The sequence below is a fragment of the Saccostrea echinata genome, unplaced genomic scaffold (assembly GCF_033153115.1).
Source record: "Saccostrea echinata isolate AGI-Se365-2 ecotype Australia unplaced genomic scaffold, CSIRO_AGI_Sech_v1 ptg000052l, whole genome shotgun sequence".
Lineage (NCBI taxonomy): Eukaryota > Metazoa > Mollusca > Bivalvia > Ostreida > Ostreidae > Saccostrea > Saccostrea echinata.
Window position 1 is genome coordinate 1,474,056 of NW_026889801.1, and position 25,381 is coordinate 1,499,436.

General features: G+C 33.9%; 1 protein-coding gene across 1 annotated transcript in view; it reads left to right on the top strand.

Moving 5' to 3' along the window:
* Window positions 1–25,381, top strand: part of LOC133203892 (uncharacterized) — a 94,215-nt gene that overhangs the window by 11,631 nt on the left and 57,203 nt on the right. Inside the window, exons 2-3 of the mRNA XM_061339689.1 lie at window positions 8,449–8,667; window positions 18,441–18,578. Of these exons, the coding sequence (XP_061195673.1) occupies window positions 8,449–8,667; window positions 18,441–18,578 (357 nt within the window). The remainder of the gene's footprint in view (window positions 1–8,448; window positions 8,668–18,440; window positions 18,579–25,381) is intronic.

The following is a 25,381-nucleotide window of genomic DNA, read 5'->3' on the forward strand; positions in this document are numbered from 1 at the left end:
TGAGTAATTCAATGAAAAGAGGATAATTATGCATGTTCAATTGGAATTTCATGGCTAATTTGTGTCTGCAGAGAAAGCCAGTTACATAAATCCAAACAATAAATTACATCTGAATTGTTTCCTCCATTTTCTTATCATCAAAGCAAGTTTAATGGAGTGTCAGAGCTGTCCAGATTCTCCCTAGGTGCTGATATCATTTGGACTGCCCTGTGTTACAACACAGCTTTTAGATAAACTTCTGCACATCAGCTTGTAGACAAGTACCTAGGCTTTATTTGGAACATAAATTGACCAGATGCAGATTTTATTATCAGTCTAATATTTAACAATTTCTGTGAATTCTGTCATTCTTAGGAGGGCAAAATGCAATTTTGTTATGTAATAATTGCATAATGGTCTCAGACTTGTGAACTATTTTTTGTTTGTTGTGAAGAACAATGTATATACTCTCCACGGATAAGAAATTGTTTGCCAGACTTAGTCTATTAATGATGAAATTCTGCTTCAAAATATGCACACAAAAACTTCTGTCAGAGTGCTCTGTATGTATTCTTGACTGCTCTGGAGTAAGGGAGATAAATGCATATATCTCCAGCAATAAGGGGAATTAGATCACCAAACTTAAGGATGTTGGTGGCAGTTATTTAAGAAATCTCAGGTGCAAAAATGAAAAAAATCTGACAACTTCAAGGGTCCTTCAAGGTATCACACTGGTAATTGACCAATCAAAATGAACTTAGTCAATTGTAGTTCCATACATATAAAATTAATTTTTCTTTCTTTTGATAATTTTTTTAATTTTCTTCCAGGCTATTTTTACAACTTTGGTACCTGTGCCTATTAAATTTAATGTACTTTGTAAATAAATAAAGTTTTTTGACAGGAACTATTTTTTTCAGGGCATAGGAGGCTACTTCCTGGGGTGCACTGGAGCTGTTTATAAACACATTGAAAACACGTGGATTTGAGGGTAGCCCTGTTTGCAGATGGAAAAAATCAGAAAATGCCGTGTAGGTACCCTGTTTTTTGGACTCGGCTAATGAGAGAGGTAATGTTTTATACTTCCTGCTAAATATTTTTTCATGAATTAATTTACCTGATTTTTTAAGATTTTTTTTCCTATATAGAAACATATAGTGAAAACAATTACCGGTGTGATACCTTGAAGGTGATTGTGTAAAATCATCTGCATCAATATAAAAGGCTGTTTTAATTTTTAAAAGGCATATTTCAACAAAATATGTCATTTTATGAACTTTCTGTGTGAAAGCACATATTTTAAAAATTAGAAGTAGAGTTGAATTGAATTTTTAGAGATTTCTGTGAAAAATACTTATAATATATCATGTTTTACCCTCAAAACTTTAAATTATGACTTTCAAAGTAGGATTATGCATCTGACATGTAGAAAGAAGTTAGAAAATGTTGTTTTTTTATTTTAGATGACTTTAAACTATGTGCACCACCTGACCGCAGTCAATTATAGTGTCTACAGACTTTGCCGTAAAAGTACTTTAGGCTGATTTTTTCAAGAAAAGACTAATTCTGGGATTGCGAATGAGTTTTCAACAAAAGTGACAACTGCGATAAAATGTGAAGAAGTAAAACATTTTTTCACAGAGTGATAAATTTTACAGAGAGTGGATTTACTTTCATTTTATTCACCTGAAGTAATGCATGTATTACTGCAGTGGAGGAATATAAATAATGAAATGAGGTAAATTTGTCTAATAAAAATAATGCACAAGTAAAATTTATTTAGAATTTTTCAAAAATAAGAAGCTTATGACCAAAAAATGCATAAATACTGTCAGGGCATGAGAGTGAATACTTATTCAGAGTTCTAATCATGTAGCACACATGTAGTACAGAATGTCACTTAGCACCATGGTATGCCTGTTATGGTTCTCTGGACTTTTTGCATGCTTACGCAGCTGACATCCATGATTTTTCAGTTTGTCGGAGAATGTGTTTTGTCATGTTAGCACTTTTATGTAGGTTTTGACTCTCTCTTTTAAATTAAGTCTCAGTCAGGATGCTTATTTCAGCATGATTTGTTAAGCATATTAATATACTGAAATATTAATAAATTACAAATTAAAGTGATGAAGAAATTTGATACATTTACACAATCAAAATATCAGAATAACCATAATTCAGCTAATAAAGTGCCCTGTTTTTCTTATGTCACTTCCTATAAATTTTATCAGCAGTTTTTGTACACCCACCCACCCCCAAGAACCATGTAGGATGGCCTGATATTAGTCTTTTTGTTGCATTTTTTCACATTTGAAAGTGTTAAAACTCATAAAAATGTTTAAGATTTATATTTTGAAATTTAAATGTTGAATTTTTATGTAAATTTGGTGAAACCAAAAGCTGTAATCTTGAATTAATCATGCAAATTCATCAAACACCTTTGGAATTCCTGAGTAATTCAATGAAAAGAGGATAATTATGCATGTTCAATTGGAATTTCATGGCTAATTTGTGTCTGCAGAGAAAGCCAGTTACATAAATCCAAACAATAAATTACATCTGAATTGTTTCCTCCATTTTCTTATCATCAAAGCAAGTTTAATGGAGTGTCAGAGCTGTCCAGATTCTCCCTAGGTGCTGATATCATTTGGACTGCCCTGTGTTACAACACAGCTTTTAGATAAACTTCTGCACATCAGCTTGTAGACAAGTACCTAGGCTTTATTTGGAACATAAATTGACCAGATGCAGATTTTATTATCAGTCTAATATTTAACAATTTCTGTGAATTCTGTCATTCTTAGGAGGGCAAAATGCAATTTTGTTATGTAATAATTGCATAATGGTCTCAGACTTGTGAACTATTTTTTGTTTGTTGTGAAGAACAATGTATATACTCTCCACGGATAAGAAATTGTTTGCCAGACTTAGTCTATTAATGATGAAATTCTGCTTCAAAATATGCACACAAAAACTTCTGTCAGAGTGCTCTGTATGTATTCTTGACTGCTCTGGAGTAAGGGAGATAAATGCATATATCTCCAGCAATAAGGGGAATTAGATCACCAAACTTAAGGATGTTGGTGGCAGTTATTTAAGAAATCTCAGGTGCAAAAATGAAAAAAATCTGACAACTTCAAGGGTCCTTCAAGGTATCACACTGGTAATTGACCAATCAAAATGAACTTAGTCAATTGTAGTTCCATACATATAAAATTAATTTTTCTTTCTTTTGATAATTATTTTAATTTTCTTCCAGGCTATTTTTACAACTTTGGTACCTGTGCCTATTAAATTTAATGTACTTTGTAAATAAATAAAGTTTTTTGACAGGAACTATTTTTTTCAGGGCATAGGAGGCTACTTCCTGGGGTGCACTGGAGCTGTTTATAAACACATTGAAAACACGTGGATTTGAGGGTAGCCCTGTTTGCAGATGGAAAAAATCAGAAAATGCCGTGTAGGTACCCTGTTTTTTGGACTCGGCTAATGAGAGAGGTAATGTTTTATACTTCCTGCTAAATATTTTTTCATGAATTAATTTACCTGATTTTTTAAGATTTTTTTTCCTATATAGAAACATATAGTGAAAACAATTACCGGTGTGATACCTTGAAGGTGATTGTGTAAAATCATCTGCATCAATATAAAAGGCTGTTTTAATTTTTAAAAGGCATATTTCAACAAAATATGTCATTTTATGAACTTTCTGTGTGAAAGCACATATTTTAAAAATTAGAAGTAGAGTTGAATTGAATTTTTAGAGATTTCTGTGAAAAATACTTATAATATATCATGTTTTACCCTCAAAACTTTAAATTATGACTTTCAAAGTAGGATTATGCATCTGACATGTAGAAAGAAGTTAGAAAATGTTGTTTTTTTATTTTAGATGACTTTAAACTATGTGCACCACCTGACCGCAGTCAATTATAGTGTCTACAGACTTTGCCGTAAAAGTACTTTAGGCTGATTTTTTCAAGAAAAGACTAATTCTGGGATTGCGAATGAGTTTTCAACAAAAGTGACAACTGCGATAAAATGTGAAGAAGTAAAACATTTTTTCACAGAGTGATAAATTTTACAGAGAGTGGATTTACTTTCATTTTATTCACCTGAAGTAATGCATGTATTACTGCAGTGGAGGAATATAAATAATGAAATGAGGTAAATTTGTCTAATAAAAATAATGCACAAGTAAAATTTATTTAGAATTTTTCAAAAATAAGAAGCTTATGACCAAAAAATGCATAAATACTGTCAGGGCATGAGAGTGAATACTTATTCAGAGTTCTAATCATGTAGCACACATGTAGTACAGAATGTCACTTAGCACCATGGTATGCCTGTTATGGTTCTCTGGACTTTTTGCATGCTTACGCAGCTGACATCCATGATTTTTCAGTTTGTCGGAGAATGTGTTTTGTCATGTTAGCACTTTTATGTAGGTTTTGACTCTCTCTTTTAAATTAAGTCTCAGTCAGGATGCTTATTTCAGCATGATTTGTTAAGCATATTAATATACTGAAATATTAATAAATTACAAATTAAAGTGATGAAGAAATTTGATACATTTACACAATCAAAATATCAGAATAACCATAATTCAGCTAATAAAGTGCCCTGTTTTTCTTATGTCACTTCCTATAAATTTTATCAGCAGTTTTTGTACACCCACCCACCCCCAAGAACCATGTAGGATGGCCTGATATTAGTCTTTTTGTTGCATTTTTTCACATTTGAAAGTGTTAAAACTCATAAAAATGTTTAAGATTTATATTTTGAAATTTAAATGTTGAATTTTTATGTAAATTTGGTGAAACCAAAAGCTGTAATCTTGAATTAATCATGCAAATTCATCAAACACCTTTGGAATTCCTGAGTAATTCAATGAAAAGAGGATAATTATGCATGTTCAATTGGAATTTCATGGCTAATTTGTGTCTGCAGAGAAAGCCAGTTACATAAATCCAAACAATAAATTACATCTGAATTGTTTCCTCCATTTTCTTATCATCAAAGCAAGTTTAATGGAGTGTCAGAGCTGTCCAGATTCTCCCTAGGTGCTGATATCATTTGGACTGCCCTGTGTTACAACACAGCTTTTAGATAAACTTCTGCACATCAGCTTGTAGACAAGTACCTAGGCTTTATTTGGAACATAAATTGACCAGATGCAGATTTTATTATCAGTCTAATATTTAACAATTTCTGTGAATTCTGTCATTCTTAGGAGGGCAAAATGCAATTTTGTTATGTAATAATTGCATAATGGTCTCAGACTTGTGAACTATTTTTTGTTTGTTGTGAAGAACAATGTATATACTCTCCACGGATAAGAAATTGTTTGCCAGACTTAGTCTATTAATGATGAAATTCTGCTTCAAAATATGCACACAAAAACTTCTGTCAGAGTGCTCTGTATGTATTCTTGACTGCTCTGGAGTAAGGGAGATAAATGCATATATCTCCAGCAATAAGGGGAATTAGATCACCAAACTTAAGGATGTTGGTGGCAGTTATTTAAGAAATCTCAGGTGCAAAAATGAAAAAAATCTGACAACTTCAAGGGTCCTTCAAGGTATCACACTGGTAATTGACCAATCAAAATGAACTTAGTCAATTGTAGTTCCATACATATAAAATTAATTTTTCTTTCTTTTGATAATTTTTTTAATTTTCTTCCAGGCTATTTTTACAACTTTGGTACCTGTGCCTATTAAATTTAATGTACTTTGTAAATAAATAAAGTTTTTTGACAGGAACTATTTTTTTCAGGGCATAGGAGGCTACTTCCTGGGGTGCACTGGAGCTGTTTATAAACACATTGAAAACACGTGGATTTGAGGGTAGCCCTGTTTGCAGATGGAAAAAATCAGAAAATGCCGTGTAGGTACCCTGTTTTTTGGACTCGGCTAATGAGAGAGGTAATGTTTTATACTTCCTGCTAAATATTTTTTCATGAATTAATTTACCTGATTTTTTAAGATTTTTTTTCCTATATAGAAACATATAGTGAAAACAATTACCGGTGTGATACCTTGAAGGTGATTGTGTAAAATCATCTGCATCAATATAAAAGGCTGTTTTAATTTTTAAAAGGCATATTTCAACAAAATATGTCATTTTATGAACTTTCTGTGTGAAAGCACATATTTTAAAAATTAGAAGTAGAGTTGAATTGAATTTTTAGAGATTTCTGTGAAAAATACTTATAATATATCATGTTTTACCCTCAAAACTTTAAATTATGACTTTCAAAGTAGGATTATGCATCTGACATGTAGAAAGAAGTTAGAAAATGTTGTTTTTTTATTTTAGATGACTTTAAACTATGTGCACCACCTGACCGCAGTCAATTATAGTGTCTACAGACTTTGCCGTAAAAGTACTTTAGGCTGATTTTTTCAAGAAAAGACTAATTCTGGGATTGCGAATGAGTTTTCAACAAAAGTGACAACTGCGATAAAATGTGAAGAAGTAAAACATTTTTTCACAGAGTGATAAATTTTACAGAGAGTGGATTTACTTTCATTTTATTCACCTGAAGTAATGCATGTATTACTGCAGTGGAGGAATATAAATAATGAAATGAGGTAAATTTGTCTAATAAAAATAATGCACAAGTAAAATTTATTTAGAATTTTTCAAAAATAAGAAGCTTATGACCAAAAAATGCATAAATACTGTCAGGGCATGAGAGTGAATACTTATTCAGAGTTCTAATCATGTAGCACACATGTAGTACAGAATGTCACTTAGCACCATGGTATGCCTGTTATGGTTCTCTGGACTTTTTGCATGCTTACGCAGCTGACATCCATGATTTTTCAGTTTGTCGGAGAATGTGTTTTGTCATGTTAGCACTTTTATGTAGGTTTTGACTCTCTCTTTTAAATTAAGTCTCAGTCAGGATGCTTATTTCAGCATGATTTGTTAAGCATATTAATATACTGAAATATTAATAAATTACAAATTAAAGTGATGAAGAAATTTGATACATTTACACAATCAAAATATCAGAATAACCATAATTCAGCTAATAAAGTGCCCTGTTTTTCTTATGTCACTTCCTATAAATTTTATCAGCAGTTTTTGTACACCCACCCACCCCCAAGAACCATGTAGGATGGCCTGATATTAGTCTTTTTGTTGCATTTTTTCACATTTGAAAGTGTTAAAACTCATAAAAATGTTTAAGATTTATATTTTGAAATTTAAATGTTGAATTTTTATGTAAATTTGGTGAAACCAAAAGCTGTAATCTTGAATTAATCATGCAAATTCATCAAACACCTTTGGAATTCCTGAGTAATTCAATGAAAAGAGGATAATTATGCATGTTCAATTGGAATTTCATGGCTAATTTGTGTCTGCAGAGAAAGCCAGTTACATAAATCCAAACAATAAATTACATCTGAATTGTTTCCTCCATTTTCTTATCATCAAAGCAAGTTTAATGGAGTGTCAGAGCTGTCCAGATTCTCCCTAGGTGCTGATATCATTTGGACTGCCCTGTGTTACAACACAGCTTTTAGATAAACTTCTGCACATCAGCTTGTAGACAAGTACCTAGGCTTTATTTGGAACATAAATTGACCAGATGCAGATTTTATTATCAGTCTAATATTTAACAATTTCTGTGAATTCTGTCATTCTTAGGAGGGCAAAATGCAATTTTGTTATGTAATAATTGCATAATGGTCTCAGACTTGTGAACTATTTTTTGTTTGTTGTGAAGAACAATGTATATACTCTCCACGGATAAGAAATTGTTTGCCAGACTTAGTCTATTAATGATGAAATTCTGCTTCAAAATATGCACACAAAAACTTCTGTCAGAGTGCTCTGTATGTATTCTTGACTGCTCTGGAGTAAGGGAGATAAATGCATATATCTCCAGCAATAAGGGGAATTAGATCACCAAACTTAAGGATGTTGGTGGCAGTTATTTAAGAAATCTCAGGTGCAAAAATGAAAAAAATCTGACAACTTCAAGGGTCCTTCAAGGTATCACACTGGTAATTGACCAATCAAAATGAACTTAGTCAATTGTAGTTCCATACATATAAAATTAATTTTTCTTTCTTTTGATAATTTTTTTAATTTTCTTCCAGGCTATTTTTACAACTTTGGTACCTGTGCCTATTAAATTTAATGTACTTTGTAAATAAATAAAGTTTTTTGACAGGAACTATTTTTTTCAGGGCATAGGAGGCTACTTCCTGGGGTGCACTGGAGCTGTTTATAAACACATTGAAAACACGTGGATTTGAGGGTAGCCCTGTTTGCAGATGGAAAAAATCAGAAAATGCCGTGTAGGTACCCTGTTTTTTGGACTCGGCTAATGAGAGAGGTAATGTTTTATACTTCCTGCTAAATATTTTTTCATGAATTAATTTACCTGATTTTTTAAGATTTTTTTTCCTATATAGAAACATATAGTGAAAACAATTACCGGTGTGATACCTTTAGAATAATCCTATTTGAATGGTCTTTGTTTCATTTGCACAAAGAAGACCATTTAGAAGTTGAGCGATGTTTAAGTGCCTGCAACTTGAAGTTGAATTACGACTCTCTAGAGACTTTGCCACCAAACACTACTACCCCGATTGAAAAGTTTGCCAGTGGATGGGAACCAAGTTCTCAACAGTTGAGGGTCATCCAGACGGAACCTTTGCTAAAAAGGTAAAAAGTTATTGAATTTTTTTATGGATTTCACACATGAATTTTATAATATTTTCTTTGATACCTCGAACAAAGAAAAAATTATAATATTTATTTCTTACAGGTCCAGCACAATACCCTGATAAAGGTACATAGCTTGATAAAGCTATATAGCTTTATCAAGGTATTACAAATACCTTGATCAAGGTATTTTATGTAATGAAAATACAAAAAAAATCCTTAGAAAATAAATACTGAAAGTCGAGTTCTGAGTTGTTGTCAGTAAATCCACTCATGCATGTAAAGTACTCAAACACAAAGAAATCAGTATAAAAGCATGTCGTGTGAGGAGACGTTCTTTTATGCTGTCTTTTTGATACCTGAGTACTTTTCATGCACGAGTGAACACACTGACCACAACTCATAATTCGACTTTTGAATTTTATTTTTTAAGATTTTTTTTTTTTATATTTTCATTACATCACATGGAATACCTTGATCAAGGTATTTGTAATACCTTGATAAAGCTATATAGCTTTATCAAGCTAAATACCTTTATCAGGGTATTGTGCTGGACCTGTCTTATACACTGTTGTAATCAATTAATACTTATCTTTCAATGATGAGATTCTGAAGTAACTGTGTGCTCACAAGTCATTTGCTTCATAAACATGATAAAGCCCAAAAAACTTCAAGTACTTTGACAGGGTTGCAAATAACCAGTCGCCAAATACTGCCTGTGGGCAACCAACTCTTGAGGATGTAATCGCTCACATGATGAGTAAAACTTTTATAGGAACTTAAATTCTCCAGAACCAGATGATGTGTGTTCCCGTTTTGCACACATTTGATAAAAAGGTATAGAACAATAGGTGTAAAAATGTTAATTATAGTCTGATCTCCATCTAGGAATTACCTCGAATTACCTGTATTATAATAAAATATTCAAAAGCTTACATTTTGAAAATTTTACTTGTCAAACCAAGCTGAAGATGAAGTTGATATAAATTTAGATGAATATCCTTATCGCACTTCACCCTATTTTTTATTTCATAAAGATAAAATAGTTTTATTTTTTTTAAATTATGAAATTCGAGAAATAAATCAAAATATCAAATGCAAAGATACACATTTTTTTCTTCCTTTTCTTTCCGTAGACGGACCCATGGTTCAAGTTAAATAAACTGTCTTGTTACTGGACTCAGGTTTTTTATTCAACTGTAGCTACATGTACCTAGTGAAATTTTTATTCTGTAAATTAAAAATGTTCTTAGCTGATATGTTAAGCATTTTTGTATGTATTTTGTATGAAGATTTATTCAGCCAAGAAAAATCATATTCCCCGAGGGCTTCGCCCGAGGGGAATATGATATTTCTTGGCTGAATAAATCTTCATGTTTCCCAAACATTCATGCAATTAATTGTTTTTTATACCGAAACAAGCAAAAACTTTAAAAAATAAACATAAATTTTCAAATTCACCATGCTCTCAAATTCACTTTCAATTTTAACGTAAAGTTACTGAAAAAACTTCAATGTGTTTATTTCATTTCAAGTTCAAAAGAATAACAACACTACCAACCAATTGGCAGGATAATTATTGAAGCAGAAAATCAAAATATGCATTTACATTCATTTTTTTTTTAATCAGGACATTAGTAAGGATATGTTTTAAAGAAATGTAATAGGTATGAATCTAACTGTCACATGTCCAAGAAATATCATAGTTTGGAGGTATGGATTTTTTTTTTTACTTGGATTGTGTTAATATTTGTGTTTAATTATTAGGTAAACAACAAATTAAAATACTTTTCTAGGGGGAAGGGAAGGGGGGATCACTTGGAAAATAATTGTAGAGGGCATGAAACTAACTTTCATACTTTTTTGTTTCTTAGCCCAATATATTCTCATATACATGTATCATTCAGTTTTTTTTTTTTTTTTTTTTGGACAATGTAAGTTGACTGTTGGCTTTATTAAAATCTCGATCAGCAGTCTTGTTTTAACTATTTTATTCATCAACTACATTTTTTTTTTTACTTTCGGTTCTAAAAATACGATACTGATATAAATTATTTAATAATTTACAAGTTAATCTTTGACATTAGGCGAATTCTTGCGTAATCATTCAATACATTCAAATTATGTTTTCACACGTTGTCTCCTATACCCTAACAGCCCGAGGCATGTTACTAGGCAAGGTGGCTGTGTGCGTTCAAGCGAGAAGTGATTTCTTGTCCTGGGTTCACACCTTTGTATGCATTAAATATCAGCATGCACTGAATAAACAGAGCAGCTTGTCAATCTTGCCGATGTTGGGCATATTTATTTAATTTTGGTGAGGAAAAAGGGCATGGCGCTGGAAAAAAGGAATGGCGCCGAGGAAAAAAGGGCATGGCGCTGCGCCATGCTAGTTTGCTTCAAATTAAACACTACATCATGGTCAGCACGCTTGCAGATCTCGCCATGTTACATGGTCAGTGTTTATCATGCGCTTATTTACAGGTCTGACAAGTGTTGTATTCAAACGTGTACGAGACTCATTTGCTAAATCGTAAAATTTTGTGGGACGTCTTCAACATTTCCGGAAAATAACCACAAAACGGAAAAAAAAACTTTCAGGGTCGGGGGTAAAATGTAGGGTCGGTCGGGCGACCGGAAACAAGAGTATATTTTTTTTTTTGCCCTATCGTGACGTCTACTACTCTCGGGAGTTTTCATTCAACGAACAATAACTATTGCGGGAAAATGCACTAGGTCTCCGAAGAGGTTGAATATGATGAAAAGCATGACAACGACAGGGAAATATGAAGTTTTATGGCCTTGTCACGTGATAATGTAGAACCAATCAGATAACGTGTTGTATGGAATTATAATAATGAGGTATAATAATAAGTGTTATGTCATGTTTAACATGTTCCAGTTTGTGGTAGAATCTCTTTCATAAATATGATATAGACTATAGCAATTAACATAATTAAGTAATTATCTTACCAGCACCTGGACAGTTCCCATTTTGCACACATTTTTTTTATTACCTGAAATTCAATTGTGTGTGCAAAACGGGGACAAAGCAGGTTACAGTTTGATTACAATATGAAATCCATTTTGTTTGCATTGTTTCCTACCTACAAAACATTTTTTAGACCCAGAATTGTGCCAACTATAGTGATGGGAATCGCTAAGAATTTCCTAATCAATGATCGGGCTACTGTAACTAACTAAAAGTCTGTCAATTTAGTTTATTAATGGTAAGAATGGGTGAATAACTCTTTCTGTGTGGCCCAGCTGTAGTTAAAATAATCTAACTGTGCCTTGGGACAAGCCCTAGTCCGTATGAAAATATCATTTAAATGATGGAACGTTCTACGTAGTCCAGCTGGTTCTTCGTTTTTTTTGTAGAATCCAAAGTACGTCCATACCTGGGAATAAGCGTCGCGCTGTTACCCGGGTATGTATTCTGCGCCATCACGATAGACAAATAAGTTAAAAGACAAGTTGCGACTGGGATATTGGGCTTAAGGATACACCAAAGGCTTTTTTCAAGATTTTCAACAATTTTGAGATTTTTGGCCAAGAAAAAGAAGTTAATCACTGCTTTATAATGCATGTAAAATTCTTGGTAATTATGAAATGGTTTTCTAATTATTTAACAATAATGAAACATAAACACTACCACATGTGAATGTTCCGTTATTGAAGCTTCTGATTTGATCTGTGACTGCCTGCTCATGAAAGAGGCAATAAATCACTGTGACTACTTGGGGAATTCTTCACTAGCCACACAGAGGTTATCAGTAATTAAACTACAGGGACTCTAGATTTAGAGAAAGAGATCTAACAGATCACTGATGACCATAAAATAGGAGGTGGAGCTTAGCTCTTGCCATTTTGCCGGGAAATCTTTCTGATTCAGAATTGAACCTATTTTACTTAATCAAAAGCATCTAAATACAGAAAAGAACCTCCCATTCTTGTGAATATGCATAGGAAATATGGCTAAGTGACAGGTATCCAAAGCTGAATCTCCAAGGTGTCTTATATTCCTAGCTTTGGCAGATTTTGTTGTGTAATGGGTTTTTGCCCTCTACTGTAAAGTAAGATCAGACAGTTTGTGGTATTATTTCAAAGGATTCAGCTCCCTTATTTATTGACCAATTTCTCTGAAAATTGGATGGTTTGCTTCTCAAATGTGTGTTCACAAAACCGTATCTCAGATTTTTGATATCTAGCATAGTTTTGGAATTATTGAGGGAAATGTCAAATTAGGCCAAGAAATTGGTAACATTGAAGGGCAAATGGCTGTAACTTTTGAATTAGAAGATTTATCAAAAATCTGAGATACGGTTTTTAAGTTCAATCTTTAATCTACCTTGAGGTAAAATGACCACTTTGAGGGGTTAAATACAAAAAAGTTGATTTATAAAATATTTAAGCACTAAGAATTACATTAATATTTAAATAATTTTTGAATAAGTTATTAATTTAAGTTTAAATTAGGATAATTAAATAGTAAATTTAACAAGCTTTCAAATGATATATACTTTTATCATGTTATCTTTAATAATGAAAGAATTACATGCAAATTAAATTCTGGCATTTGGAAACCTTTGGTGTATCCTTAAAAACTATTAAGCTTTTTAAATAAAAAAAAAATAACTCGATTAATCGGAATAAAAATTTTGTAATCGAGCACTTGAATTATGCCAGCAATCGACTGCTTTTCGATTTTAATCGATGATTGGAACACCACTAGTCAACAATACTTTTCCTTAAAAGTATGAATTCGAAATTCTTTTAAGTTTTAATTTTTGTTTTCTGTATGAACTTCAAGTTACTTTGTGTCATTCCCCTGTACACCACGTGCACCAAATGTTTTTGCTCATGCACAAAGACAAAATGTTTCTTGTTTTATTCTAAAGCTTGCTTGATTCAGAAAATAAAAACGTTCAAACTCTTGGGAAAAGTGGAAAAAATAGTTTACTTAATGGAAAACACTTGAACGAAACAATGTACCGGTAAATGACACCTCAAAGTGACAAGTAAAAATGGACTCATCACCAATCCTCCACTGGTGTCTGTACTATATCTTGTATTACATTGTGGAATCCCAAAATGCAATACATATTGGTGGGAAATACAAAACCCCCAAGATTTCAGACAAAATCAATAACCCAATGGGATATATAAAAGTAACTTAAATAAATTATTATTCTAAAAAAAATTTTATGTGTAAAATAACTTGCAGAGCAGAACATCAGGTATCACTTTACCCAGTGTCTGTCTCTCCGTCCCTCCGTCTCTCCGTCTGTCACACTTTGTATCTTGAGAACTGTAAGACGTATGTATTTGATATTTTGCATAGATATTGCTAGTTTCTATGGCTTTTATAAAATGCCATAGTTACTTACTTCTTACCTTTAAACTTGACCTTTGACCTACATTTCAAAATGGTATGCTTTGCAAATATACAGCTTATTTTTGACATTTAATAGGTAAGTCTTGCTATTTATCATGTTTATATTGTGCACTGTTTGTCATAAGATATTATTTAAAATTACCAGTGTGACACTCCACTTGACCTTAACCTTTGCAAAAATACTTCAAACAGTTAATTTATAGATTAACAAGAGGCCCAAGGGCCTTAACGGTCACCTGAGTGCAATACAACAATTTAGAGGATCCAAAAACTGATAAATGAAGCTTTGTTGCCCAAAAGCAAGAAAAATAGTATGATAAGCATCAACAAAATAATTGGTATAGAATCTATCTGTCCCCCATTTATCACTATTACCGTGCAGACTACTTAACAAAATGTCTATTTTTTAACCCCATATTATTACTTCTCACATTGGTCTCTCTTGGCCTTCAAAGAACATTTAAAAAGATAAGTTATTTTTGCCTCACTTTTATTCATCTATTATTTCCAAGTCTTCCTTATCATTAAAACTATAAAAGTACTTTTTAGCTCACCTCGACGAAGTCGAGATGAGCTTATGTTATACCGTCGGCGTCGGCGTTAGCGTCGGCGTCCCAGGTTAAAGTTTTAGGAGCAAGTCCCATTCCCAAGTAACTATAAGCCCTACCTGGACCAAACTTGCATGGATGATGCATCTAGGGATGGACACTACCAAACTTGCTTCGGATGCTGGATCTGACCTAGATTTTCCAGATGAGTGACCAGGTTAAAGTTTTAGGAGCAGGTCCATTCCTTAGTAACTATAGGCCCTACCTGGATCAAACTTGCATTGATGATGCATCTAGGGATGGACACTACCACACTTGCTTTGGATGCTGGATCTGACCTAGATTTTCCGGATGAGTGACCAGGTTAAAGTTTTATGAGCAGGTCCATTCCCAAGTAACTATAAGCCCTACCTTGACCAAACTTGCATGGATGACGCATCTAGGGATGGAAACTACCAAACTTGCTTCGGATGCTGGATCTGACCTAGATTTTCCAGATGAGTGACCAGGTTAAAGTTTTAGGAGCAGGTCCATTCCCAAGTAACTATAAGCCCTACCTTGACCAAACTTGCATGGATGATGCATCTAGGGATGGACACTACCACACTTGCTTCGGATGCTGGATCTGACCTAGATTTTCCAGATGAGTGACCAGGTTAAAGTTTTATGAGCAGGTCCATTCCCAAGTAACTTTAAGCCCTACCTGGACCAAACTTGCATGGATGATGCATCTAGGGATGGACACTACCAAACTTGCTTCGGATGCTGGATCTGACCTAGATTTTCCGGATGAGTGACCAGGTTAAAGTTTTAGGAGCAGGTCCATTCCTTAGTAACTATAAGCCCTACCTGGATCAAACTTGCATGGATGATGCATCTAGGGATGGACACTACCACACCTGTTTCGGATGCTGGATCTGACCTATATTTTCCAGATGAGTGACCAGGTTAAAGTTTTAGGAGCAGGTCCATTCCCAAGTAACTATAAGCCCTACCTTGATCAAACTTGCATGGATGATGCATCTAGGGATGGACATGGCCACACTTACTTCTGATGCTGGATCTGACCTATATTTTCCAGATGAGTGACCAGGTTAAAGTTTTAGGAGCAGGTCCATTCCCAAGTAACTATAAGCCCTACCTTGACCAAACTTGCATGGATGATGCATGTAGGGATGGAAACTACCAAACTTGCTTCGGATGCTGGATCTGACCTAGATTTTCCAGATGAGTGACCAGGTTAAAGTTTTAGGAGCAGGTCCATTCCCAAGTTACTATAAACCCTACCCGGACCAAACTTGCATGGATGATGCATCCAGGGATGGACACTACCACACTTGTTCAGATGCTGGATCTGATCTAGATTTTCCACATGTGAGACCAGGTTTAGATTTAGGAGTAGTCTCATTCCCAAGTAACTATAAGCCCTACCTGGACCAAACTTTCATGGATGATGCATCTAAGGATGTACACTAACCAACCTGCTTCGAATGCTGGATCTGACCTAGATTTTCCACATGAGTGAATTTTAGCCATATTTTAACCAAATTAGCATGGATGATGTATCTAGGGATGGACACTTCCAGACTTGCCTTGGATTCTGAATCTGATGTACATTTTCCAGAAGAGTGACCAGGATTATTTTTTTGGAGTAGCTATATAATATTATGGCCTGTTATGATTAAACTTGCATAGATGGTGCATCTAAGGATGAAAACTTCCAGACTTGCTTTGGATGTTGGAACTGACCAAAATTTTCTTGATTACTAAACAGGTCAAAAGTTTTTTGAGCAGGTCTATAATTAAATCAAACTTGCATGGATATTGATCTTGGGATGTACCCTAACTAGAAAAAAAATATGATGTGAAATTTGCCTTACATGTAGATAACATTCGTCGAGGTGAGCTTCGTAATCTTTGATTACCTATGTTTGTATTATACAATAAATATTCTTGCATAATTCTCTTATTCTATTAACCTTTCAAATACATTATTTACAGTCATTAATTATCAAAGGTGAATGGCAAAGGGGAATAACTTTGCTCAGCAGAATACAAGTTCATAGAGCCCTGGCCAGGACCAGAACACTTGACTAATCCAGGTGTTCAGAGTTCTGGTAAAAATACCCTTGCATATTAAAATTTTTACTCCGTTTGCCTCGAATATGCCCAGAAGCATAGAAGATTTTCAAAGAAATGCATTTTCACTATATTATCAAATAAATAAATAAAGCCCCCCCTACACCAGAACATCTTACCCAGGGGCCATGAACTCGCAATTCTGGAAGAAGCACCTTGCTAATCATAACTATACACTTATTTCTTTGCTTTATTACCAGTAGTAGAAAATATATATTGAAAGAAATTATGCATTTTCACTATATAATCAATAGAGCCCCCCCCCCCTTCACCATAGCCACTGACCCAGGGGCCATGAATTTCATAATTTTGGAAAAGGGATTCTTCCTCATCATAACCATGCGCTTCCTTTGTTTGAATAATACCCAGGAGCAGAGAAGAAGATTTTGAAAGAATTTATGCATTTTCCCTATATAATCAATAGAGCCCCATCCCAACACCAGAACCCTTCACCCAGGTGCCACGAAATTCACAATTTCTGAGGAGGCAACCATGCTCATCATAACTATGTACTTAATTTATTTAATATCCAGGAGAGAGAAGATTTTCAAAGAAATAATGCATTTTCACTATATATATATATCAATTGAGCCCCACCCTGACACCAGAACCCCTGACCCAGGGGCCATGAAATTCACAATTTTGGAAGAGGCAACCATGCTCATCATAACTATGCACTAAGTTAATTTATTTAATACCCAGGAGCAGAAAAGAAGATTTTCAAAGAATTAATGCATTTTCAGTATATAGTCAATAGAGCCCCACCATAAAACCAGAACCCCTGACCCTGGGGCCATGAATTTCACAAATTTTGGAAGAGGCGCTCTTGCTCATCATTACTATGTACTTAGTTACTTTATTTAATACCAAGGAGCAGAGAAGATTTTCAAAGAATTAATGCATTTTCACTATATAGTCAATAGAGCCCCGCCCTAACACCAGAACCCCTGACCCAGGGGCCATGAAATTCAGAATTTTGGAAGAGGCACTCTTGCTCATCATAACTATGTACTTAGTTACTTTATTTAATACCAAGGAGCAGAGAAGAAGATTTTCAAAGAATTGATGCATTTTCACTATATAATCAACAGAGCTCCACCCTAACACCAGATCCCCTGACCCTGGGACCATGAAATTCACAATTTTGGAAGAGGCACTCTTGCTCATCATAACTATCTATTAGTTACTTTATTTAATACCCAGGAGCAGAGAAGAAGGTTTTCAAAGAAATAATGCATTTTCACTATATGATCTATTATAGCCCCACCCTAGCACTAGAACCCCTTACCCTGGGACCATGAGTTTCACAATTTTGGTAGAGTGCTCAATGCTTCTTAAAATCATGCAAACAGTTTGACTGCTTGGTGTCCAGGAGTAAAGAAGAAGATTTTTAAAGATTGCATTATTTTTGGTGGTTTTAGCCCCACCTCTCAGGCCCCAGGTGGGCAGGGACCATGAAATTCATAAAGTTTGTCCCCCTCCACCTCTTGGATGCTATATGCCAAAATTGGTTGAAATTGGTTGAGAGGTTTCAGAGAAGAAGCTAAAAATGTTCAAATGTTAACACACGACGCACGCCAATGGACGAAAACAGATAGCAATAGGTCACCTGAGTAAACTCAGGTGACCTAAAAAAAGGCTAATTCTTCTATCTTGATTTATGAAAACAATTTCTATCTCTCTTTCAGGTTTTTATTCAAACTGGATGAATTCAACTTCTGCTTAGCTCAAATAATTTCAAAAAATAAGCCCAGCACATCAATATCAGAATGGAAATACCAATCCTTGTTTGAAAAGTTGCTGCAGTTATTTGGTATTTATACTTGGTAAGCTTAATTTTTAATATGATTGTATATATATTGATATATTTCATAAATTATATATAGTGTTAAATCACATATTTTTATGAGGTTCAGAAATTTTATGTTTTGAGGAAAAAAGGTCTGTTCTTGGGAATTTTATTTCATTGTTAACAAAGTGTTGAATTGTTATGAATTTGAAATTTTACATATTCTAGAGGACATGAATTTGTGAGTCTCTTCATACCATGAAAACAACAGAAATTAAACCCCCATGCATCTTCACAATGCCAAGGATTTGTGATATTGTTCCTCTTCTTTACCCTCAACAAAATTTGATCTTGTGATAACATGAGGTAATATTTAATTATAAACCAACCAGTGAGAATTTATCTTTCAAATCCGTCCTTTTCAAATGGCTCAAATCCAAGGCACATCTTTTGTGATTGATTACTAGTCACAAATCCCACAATATTGACACTCCATTTTAAAGAAAAGTCATACATGTATTTGGTTACAAAACTTATTCTACATTAAAAGCTGTTTTCTGATTGGTTCCAGTCCTAGATTGGGAACAAATGAAATAGTAGGTTATTAGCCAGACTTTTATATAGCGACTTTGTAAAGGGTTTGTGAAGAGGAACAATATCACATATGTGATGACCCCATGAAAAGATCTTTATTAAGTAATTCAGGGCCTAGGAAGGGGCCGCCATATGGCATACTGCCAAAAAATGGTGCAATGCAACAATGGTGCACTGCGCCTTGCAGCGCACCGCAAAATGCAACTACACATGATTTTTAGCTCACCTGAGCTGAAGGCTCACTTGATCTTTTCTGACAGAAATTTGTCGTTGTAAACTTTTCACAATTTCACCTTCTGCTCCAGAACTACTGGGCCAATTTCAACCAAACTTGGCACAGAGTTTCATTGGGTAAAGGGAATTCATGTTTGTTCAAATAAAGGGCCATGCCCTCTTCAAAGGGGAGATAATTACAAATAAGTGAAAAATTAATGGCATCTTTTAAAAATCTTCTTCTCAAGAACCACTTGGCCAGGAAAGATGAGACTCGTGTAATCATCTTCGGGTAGTGTAGATTCAAGTTTGTTCAAATCATGACCCTCGGGGGTAGGTTGGGGCCACAATGGATGATCAAAGTTTTACATAGAGATATATAGGAAAAATCTTTAAAAATCTTCTTTTTAAGAACAGCAAAGCCATGATTGATCATATTTATATGGAAGCATCCTCAGGTGGTGTAGATTAAGATTTATTCAAATCATAACCCCCGGGGGTAGGGTGGGGCCACAATGGACGTTCAAAGTTTTATGTAGGAATATATAGGAAAAATCTTTAAAAATCTTCTTCTCAAGAAACACTGGGCTAGGAAAGATGAAACTCATGTGGAATCATCCTCAAGTATTGAAGATTCAAGTTTGTTAAAAACATGACCCCCAGGGGTAGGATGAGGCCACAATGGACAATCAAAATTTTACATAGGAATATATAGGTAAAATCTTCTCAAGAACAGCAAAGCATGATTGGTTATTAACTATTCGGAAGTATCCTAAGGTAGTGTAGATTCATGTTTGATAAAAATCATGACCCCCTAGGGATAGGGTGGGGCCACAATTGATGATCAAAGTTATGCATAGGAATACATAGTAATTTTTTTTAAAAAATATTCTTCTCAAGAACAGCAAAGGTATGATTTGTCATATTTATATTGAAGCATCCTCAGATAGTGTAGATTCATATTTGTTCAAATCATGACCCCTGGGAGTAGGATGGAACCATAATAAAAGTTCAAACTTGTAGGGAAAAAGGTCACAGTTAGTTAAAGAAATATGTAAGCATCTTTAGTTAGTGTAGATTCAATTTTGTTCAGATCATACCAGCGAAGTCAGATGTAGTCTGTTATGTGTCACATTAAAAATCATAACCAATATTCAACATATTAACATCCAATGGCAAAGAAACAAACTTTTCCTCCCAGTGTCAAGTTGTTTTGGACGATTGAGCACAGCTTAACGAGAGTCATACACATGGAAAATACTACCTTACAATGAAATACCACATCAATGAAGTTTACTTAGACCAAAAAAAATAATAGTCTTGTTTCCTGCTACCAACCTGAAAAAAATAGGGTGGGTAGGTAGGAAAATTATTTTATTTTTTAATTTAATTTTATTTTTTTCCAATGGTATTTTTGGATATGAACTAATATAAAACCAAATTAAACACGTCATAGGTCAATATTATCTTTTGAAATTAAATTTAATGTCTTTTGATGCACAACTCAAGTGGTATTTTATGAAAGTCCATATTTAAAACATACAATTTCATGAAATACCACTTGAATATATATATATATATATATTTTTAGTTTTGGAACATGAAATTCCTAAATTTTTTAATTTTTTTTTTTCAAAACTAAAAAAAAACTTTAGGGTCGGGTGCAAAAAAATAGGGTCGGTCGGGTAGCAGGAAACAAGACTATCATTTTTTTAAGCCTTACCTTTGTCCCTCTACTTGGTAATTTTAAAAAACAATGTTGCGTTTCGTTTAAATATTTATAAATTTTCTAATACTTGCTGTGTTAGATGACAAATGTTAAGTTCTTAGAAGCAGAAAAATTACTTCTACTAGTCAATGTTATATGATTTCTCAATTCCTACGGAATTTTAAAAACATTTTTATGCCCCGCCATAAATATGGCTGGGGCATATAGAGTTTGTCATGTCCATCTTCCGTCCTTCTATCTTTCTGTCCTTCCGTCTCTCCTTCCATCATGTTTTGCATTTAGCTCAGCTCAAAGCTCAGTTTTGAAGAAAGTATTCAAGATATTTTTATCAAACTTCTTATGCTGGTACATATTGATGAGAGCTATCAACTGCTACAACACTTTTTGACCTTGACTTTTCCTTTGACCTTGATCTCAATTTTCTTAAATTAGTTTTTAGCTCAGTTTTAAAGAAACCATTCAGGATTGTTTTATCCAATTCATATGCTGATACATACTGAAGTAAGCTATTCAACTGCATCAACATTTTTTGACCTTGACCTTTCCTTTGACCTTGACCTCACTTTTCTTAAATTAGTGTTTAGCTCAGCTTTAACTAAACCATTCAAAATATCTTTTATGCCCCTGGAATGAAAGATCCTGGGGGTATATTGTTTTTGTCCTGTCTGTTTGTCTGTTTATCTGTTTGTCTGTCTGTCTGTTGTCAGCTTTAACCTTGCCCATAACTTTTGATTGGTTGGAGCTATGACTTTCATATTTCACATGTGTATTCCTTGTAACAAGACCTTTCCTTATGTACCATCATATTTGACCTTGACCTTGGAGTTTGACCCACAAAAAAAATTATGAGACTTTAACCTTGGCCATAACTTCTGAACAGTTGGTGCTAGGGCTTTCAAACTTCACATGTGTATTCTTTGTGGCAAGGCCTTCGTTGGGATACCAACAATTTTGACCTTTTGACCTTGACCTTGGAGTTTGACCTACTTTTGAAAAACTATAACCTTGGCCATAACTTTTGAATGGTTGGAGCTAGGGCTTTCATACTTCACATATGTAATCCTTGTGACAAGACCTTCCTTTGTATACCAACCACTTTGACCTTCACCTAGAAGTTTGACCTACTTTTAAAAACTTTAACCTTGGCCATAACTTTTGAATGATTGATTCTATGGCTTTCATACTTCACATATGAAATCCTTGTGACAAGACCTTCCTTTGGATACCAACACCTTTGACCTTGACCTTGACGTTTTACTTACTTTTAAAAAACTTTAACCTTCGCCATAACTTTTGAACAGTTGCAGCTAGGGCTTTCAAATTTCACAGGTATTTCTCGAGACAAGACCTTTCTTTGGGTACCAACATTTTTCATCTTATGGCCTGGATTTTGACTTGCATATGAGAAAATTTACTTTAACCTTTGCCATAAGCTGCCATACAGGGGCATCAGTGTTTCACAAACACATCTTGTATCAAACTTAATATGCTGATACCTTTTAGTGAGAGCTATTTGACTATATCAAAAACTTTTGACCTAGCTTACACTTTCTGTGACTTTTGACCTCACTTCTCTTTAATTTGCATTTTGCTTAGTTTTAAAGAAACCATTTTAGATATTTTTATGTAAGCTTATGCACTTATACATAATATGGTGAGAATTTATCATCTATATCCATTTTTAGCTCACCTCAACAAAGTTGGGGGAGCTTATGTAATAGCCTCCGCGTCGGTGTCGACGTCCCAGGTTAAAGTTTTGGGAGCAGTTTTCTTTTCAAGTACTTCTATGCCATATATTAATCAAAGATGCATGGGGGATGCTTCTAGTGTGTTTCATTGTACCAGTCAAGGTTTCAGATGCTGCAATTTCAGCTAAAGAATGACCAGGTTAATATTTTTGGAGCAGGTTAAAGTTTTTGGAGCAAGTTAAAGTTTATGGAGCAGGTCTCATTTCCAAGTACCTTTAAGTCCTATGTTGACCAAACTTGCATGGATGATACATCTAAGGATGCACACTACTGGACTTGCTTCGGATGCTGGATCTGACCTATATTTTCCGGATATGTGACCAGGTTAAAGTTTTTGGAGCAGATCTTATTTTTAAGTAACTATAAGCCCTATGTTGACCAAACTTGCATGGATGATACATCTAAGGATGCACACTACTGGTCTTGCTTTGGATGCTGGCTCTGACCTACATTTTCTGGATGAGTGACCAGGTTAAAGTTTTTGGAGCAGATCTCATTTCCAAGTAACTATGAGGCCTATCTGAACCAAACTTGCATGGATGATGCATCAAGGGACGAACACTCTCAAACTTGCTTCAGATGCTGGATTTGACTTACATTTTCTGGATGAGTGACTAGCTTAAAGTTTTTAGATAAGTCCATTCCCAAGTAACTGCATGCCCTATCAGACCCAAATTGCATAAATGTTGCATCTAGGGATGCACACTAGTAGATTATTAGTTTCGTGTGGTTTGCCTTAATTAGAGACAACATTCGTGGAGGTGAACTCTGTAATCTCTGATTACCTATGTTTTAAGATTTCAATTTCAATTTTAACAAAACTATTCAAGATATTCTCATCAAACTTCATACACTAATCCAAATTTTCATGTTGCATTACTTATATACACTCACGGGGCATTCATGTCCTATTGACATATTTCTAGTTTTAATTCATCGATTTGTTGAAATTATTTAGTTTTTTTTTTGTCAGAAATAAAAATATTGTAATTTTCTTTGAACAGTCAGATTCACAAGAGGTAGAACTTCTTTTTGGTTTATTTATCATAGATTCTTAAACATAAAGTAGTAAGTATACTTACATATATACACGTAACAGAACTAAGTGTTCAATGTAATAAATGTATTTATAATTTGATAAAGTCAGATTCATGATACACATGTATATTTTCTCAAGCTTCAATGTCAGTGGAAAACATATACGGAGTAATATGGGAATTGGCTTTGCTCTATAATTGTAGGATCTATTTCTCAGTCATTAAATTCTAGTCTAAAAATAAGCCATTCATTTTATTTAGCACATGATTAATTTTCTATAAATATATATATATATATATATATATATATATATATATATATATATATATATATATATATATATATATATATATATATATATATATATATATATATATATATATATATATGTACAGTAGCCATTGTCAATAAATAAAGGACAAGGTATGGTAACAGCTGAATCAGGCCCCTTATTTGATGTAAAAATCAGAACACAGTTAAAACTGTGATGGTTGGTAGTTAAGAACTTAAAATGATGCTTGTTTAAAAACCAGCACTAATTTTGATTCAAAGCTTACAAAGAGGTCACAATCGGGTGCAGAAGTGGGGCATTTTCCCGAATTTCCTCAATTTTGGTGGAATTTCGTCAAATTTGAGATACTTTTCACTTCGGGAAACATAGAGCACAAGCTTGCCTATCTGAGATTTTTATACACAAGATGCATCTGATACTAGTGTATGAAAATATATAAATTTGGTAGATAGGCAAGAGTGTGCTCTATGTTTTCTGAAACAAAATGTGCCGTAAAATCGATGAAAATTTGCATAAAAATGAGAAAATTCGGAAATTGACAAATTTTCTGACTTTTCCTGTGACCTTAAGTATCCCATAACTTAGAACCAATACTCATTTTGTGCCATGGGTGACAACAGGTTTTTATTGATAAACTGTTGCATCATTCCAAAAGACACTCAAACCAGGGGCCAAAAAGGGATCTTAGCCTATCTTGTCCTTTGATAAACAATGGTTTAATTTGGTTTTAAGTTAATATGCTACAGATGTTATTATAGTGTATTTAGTGCGAAAGTCTCTTTTCTTTTATTATTATTATTATTATTTATTTATTTTTGTCCCCCGCTTTCACTGAAAGTGGGTTATATTAATTTGGGTGTCTGTCCATCTGTCCGTCTGTATTTCTGTCTGTCTTTAATACTTTTGTTTCCGTGCGATATCATGAGAACCCTTTGAGCTTTCGCAAAGAAATTTTGCATAGCAACTCCCTATGGCCTAAAGAAGAACCCTATTGATTTTGAGGTCCAAAGGTCAAGGTCATAAAGTAATAAATTCTGTCTGTTTTAATACTTTCGTTTCCGATTGATATCTCGAGAATCTTTTGAGCTTTTGCAATGAAATTTTACCTAACAACTCCCTGTGGCCTAAGGAAGACTCCTATTGTTTTTGAGGTCAAAAGGTCAAAGTTCAAGGTCGTTAATTCATACATTCCGTCTGCGTGTATCATTTTCGTATCCAGGCGATAT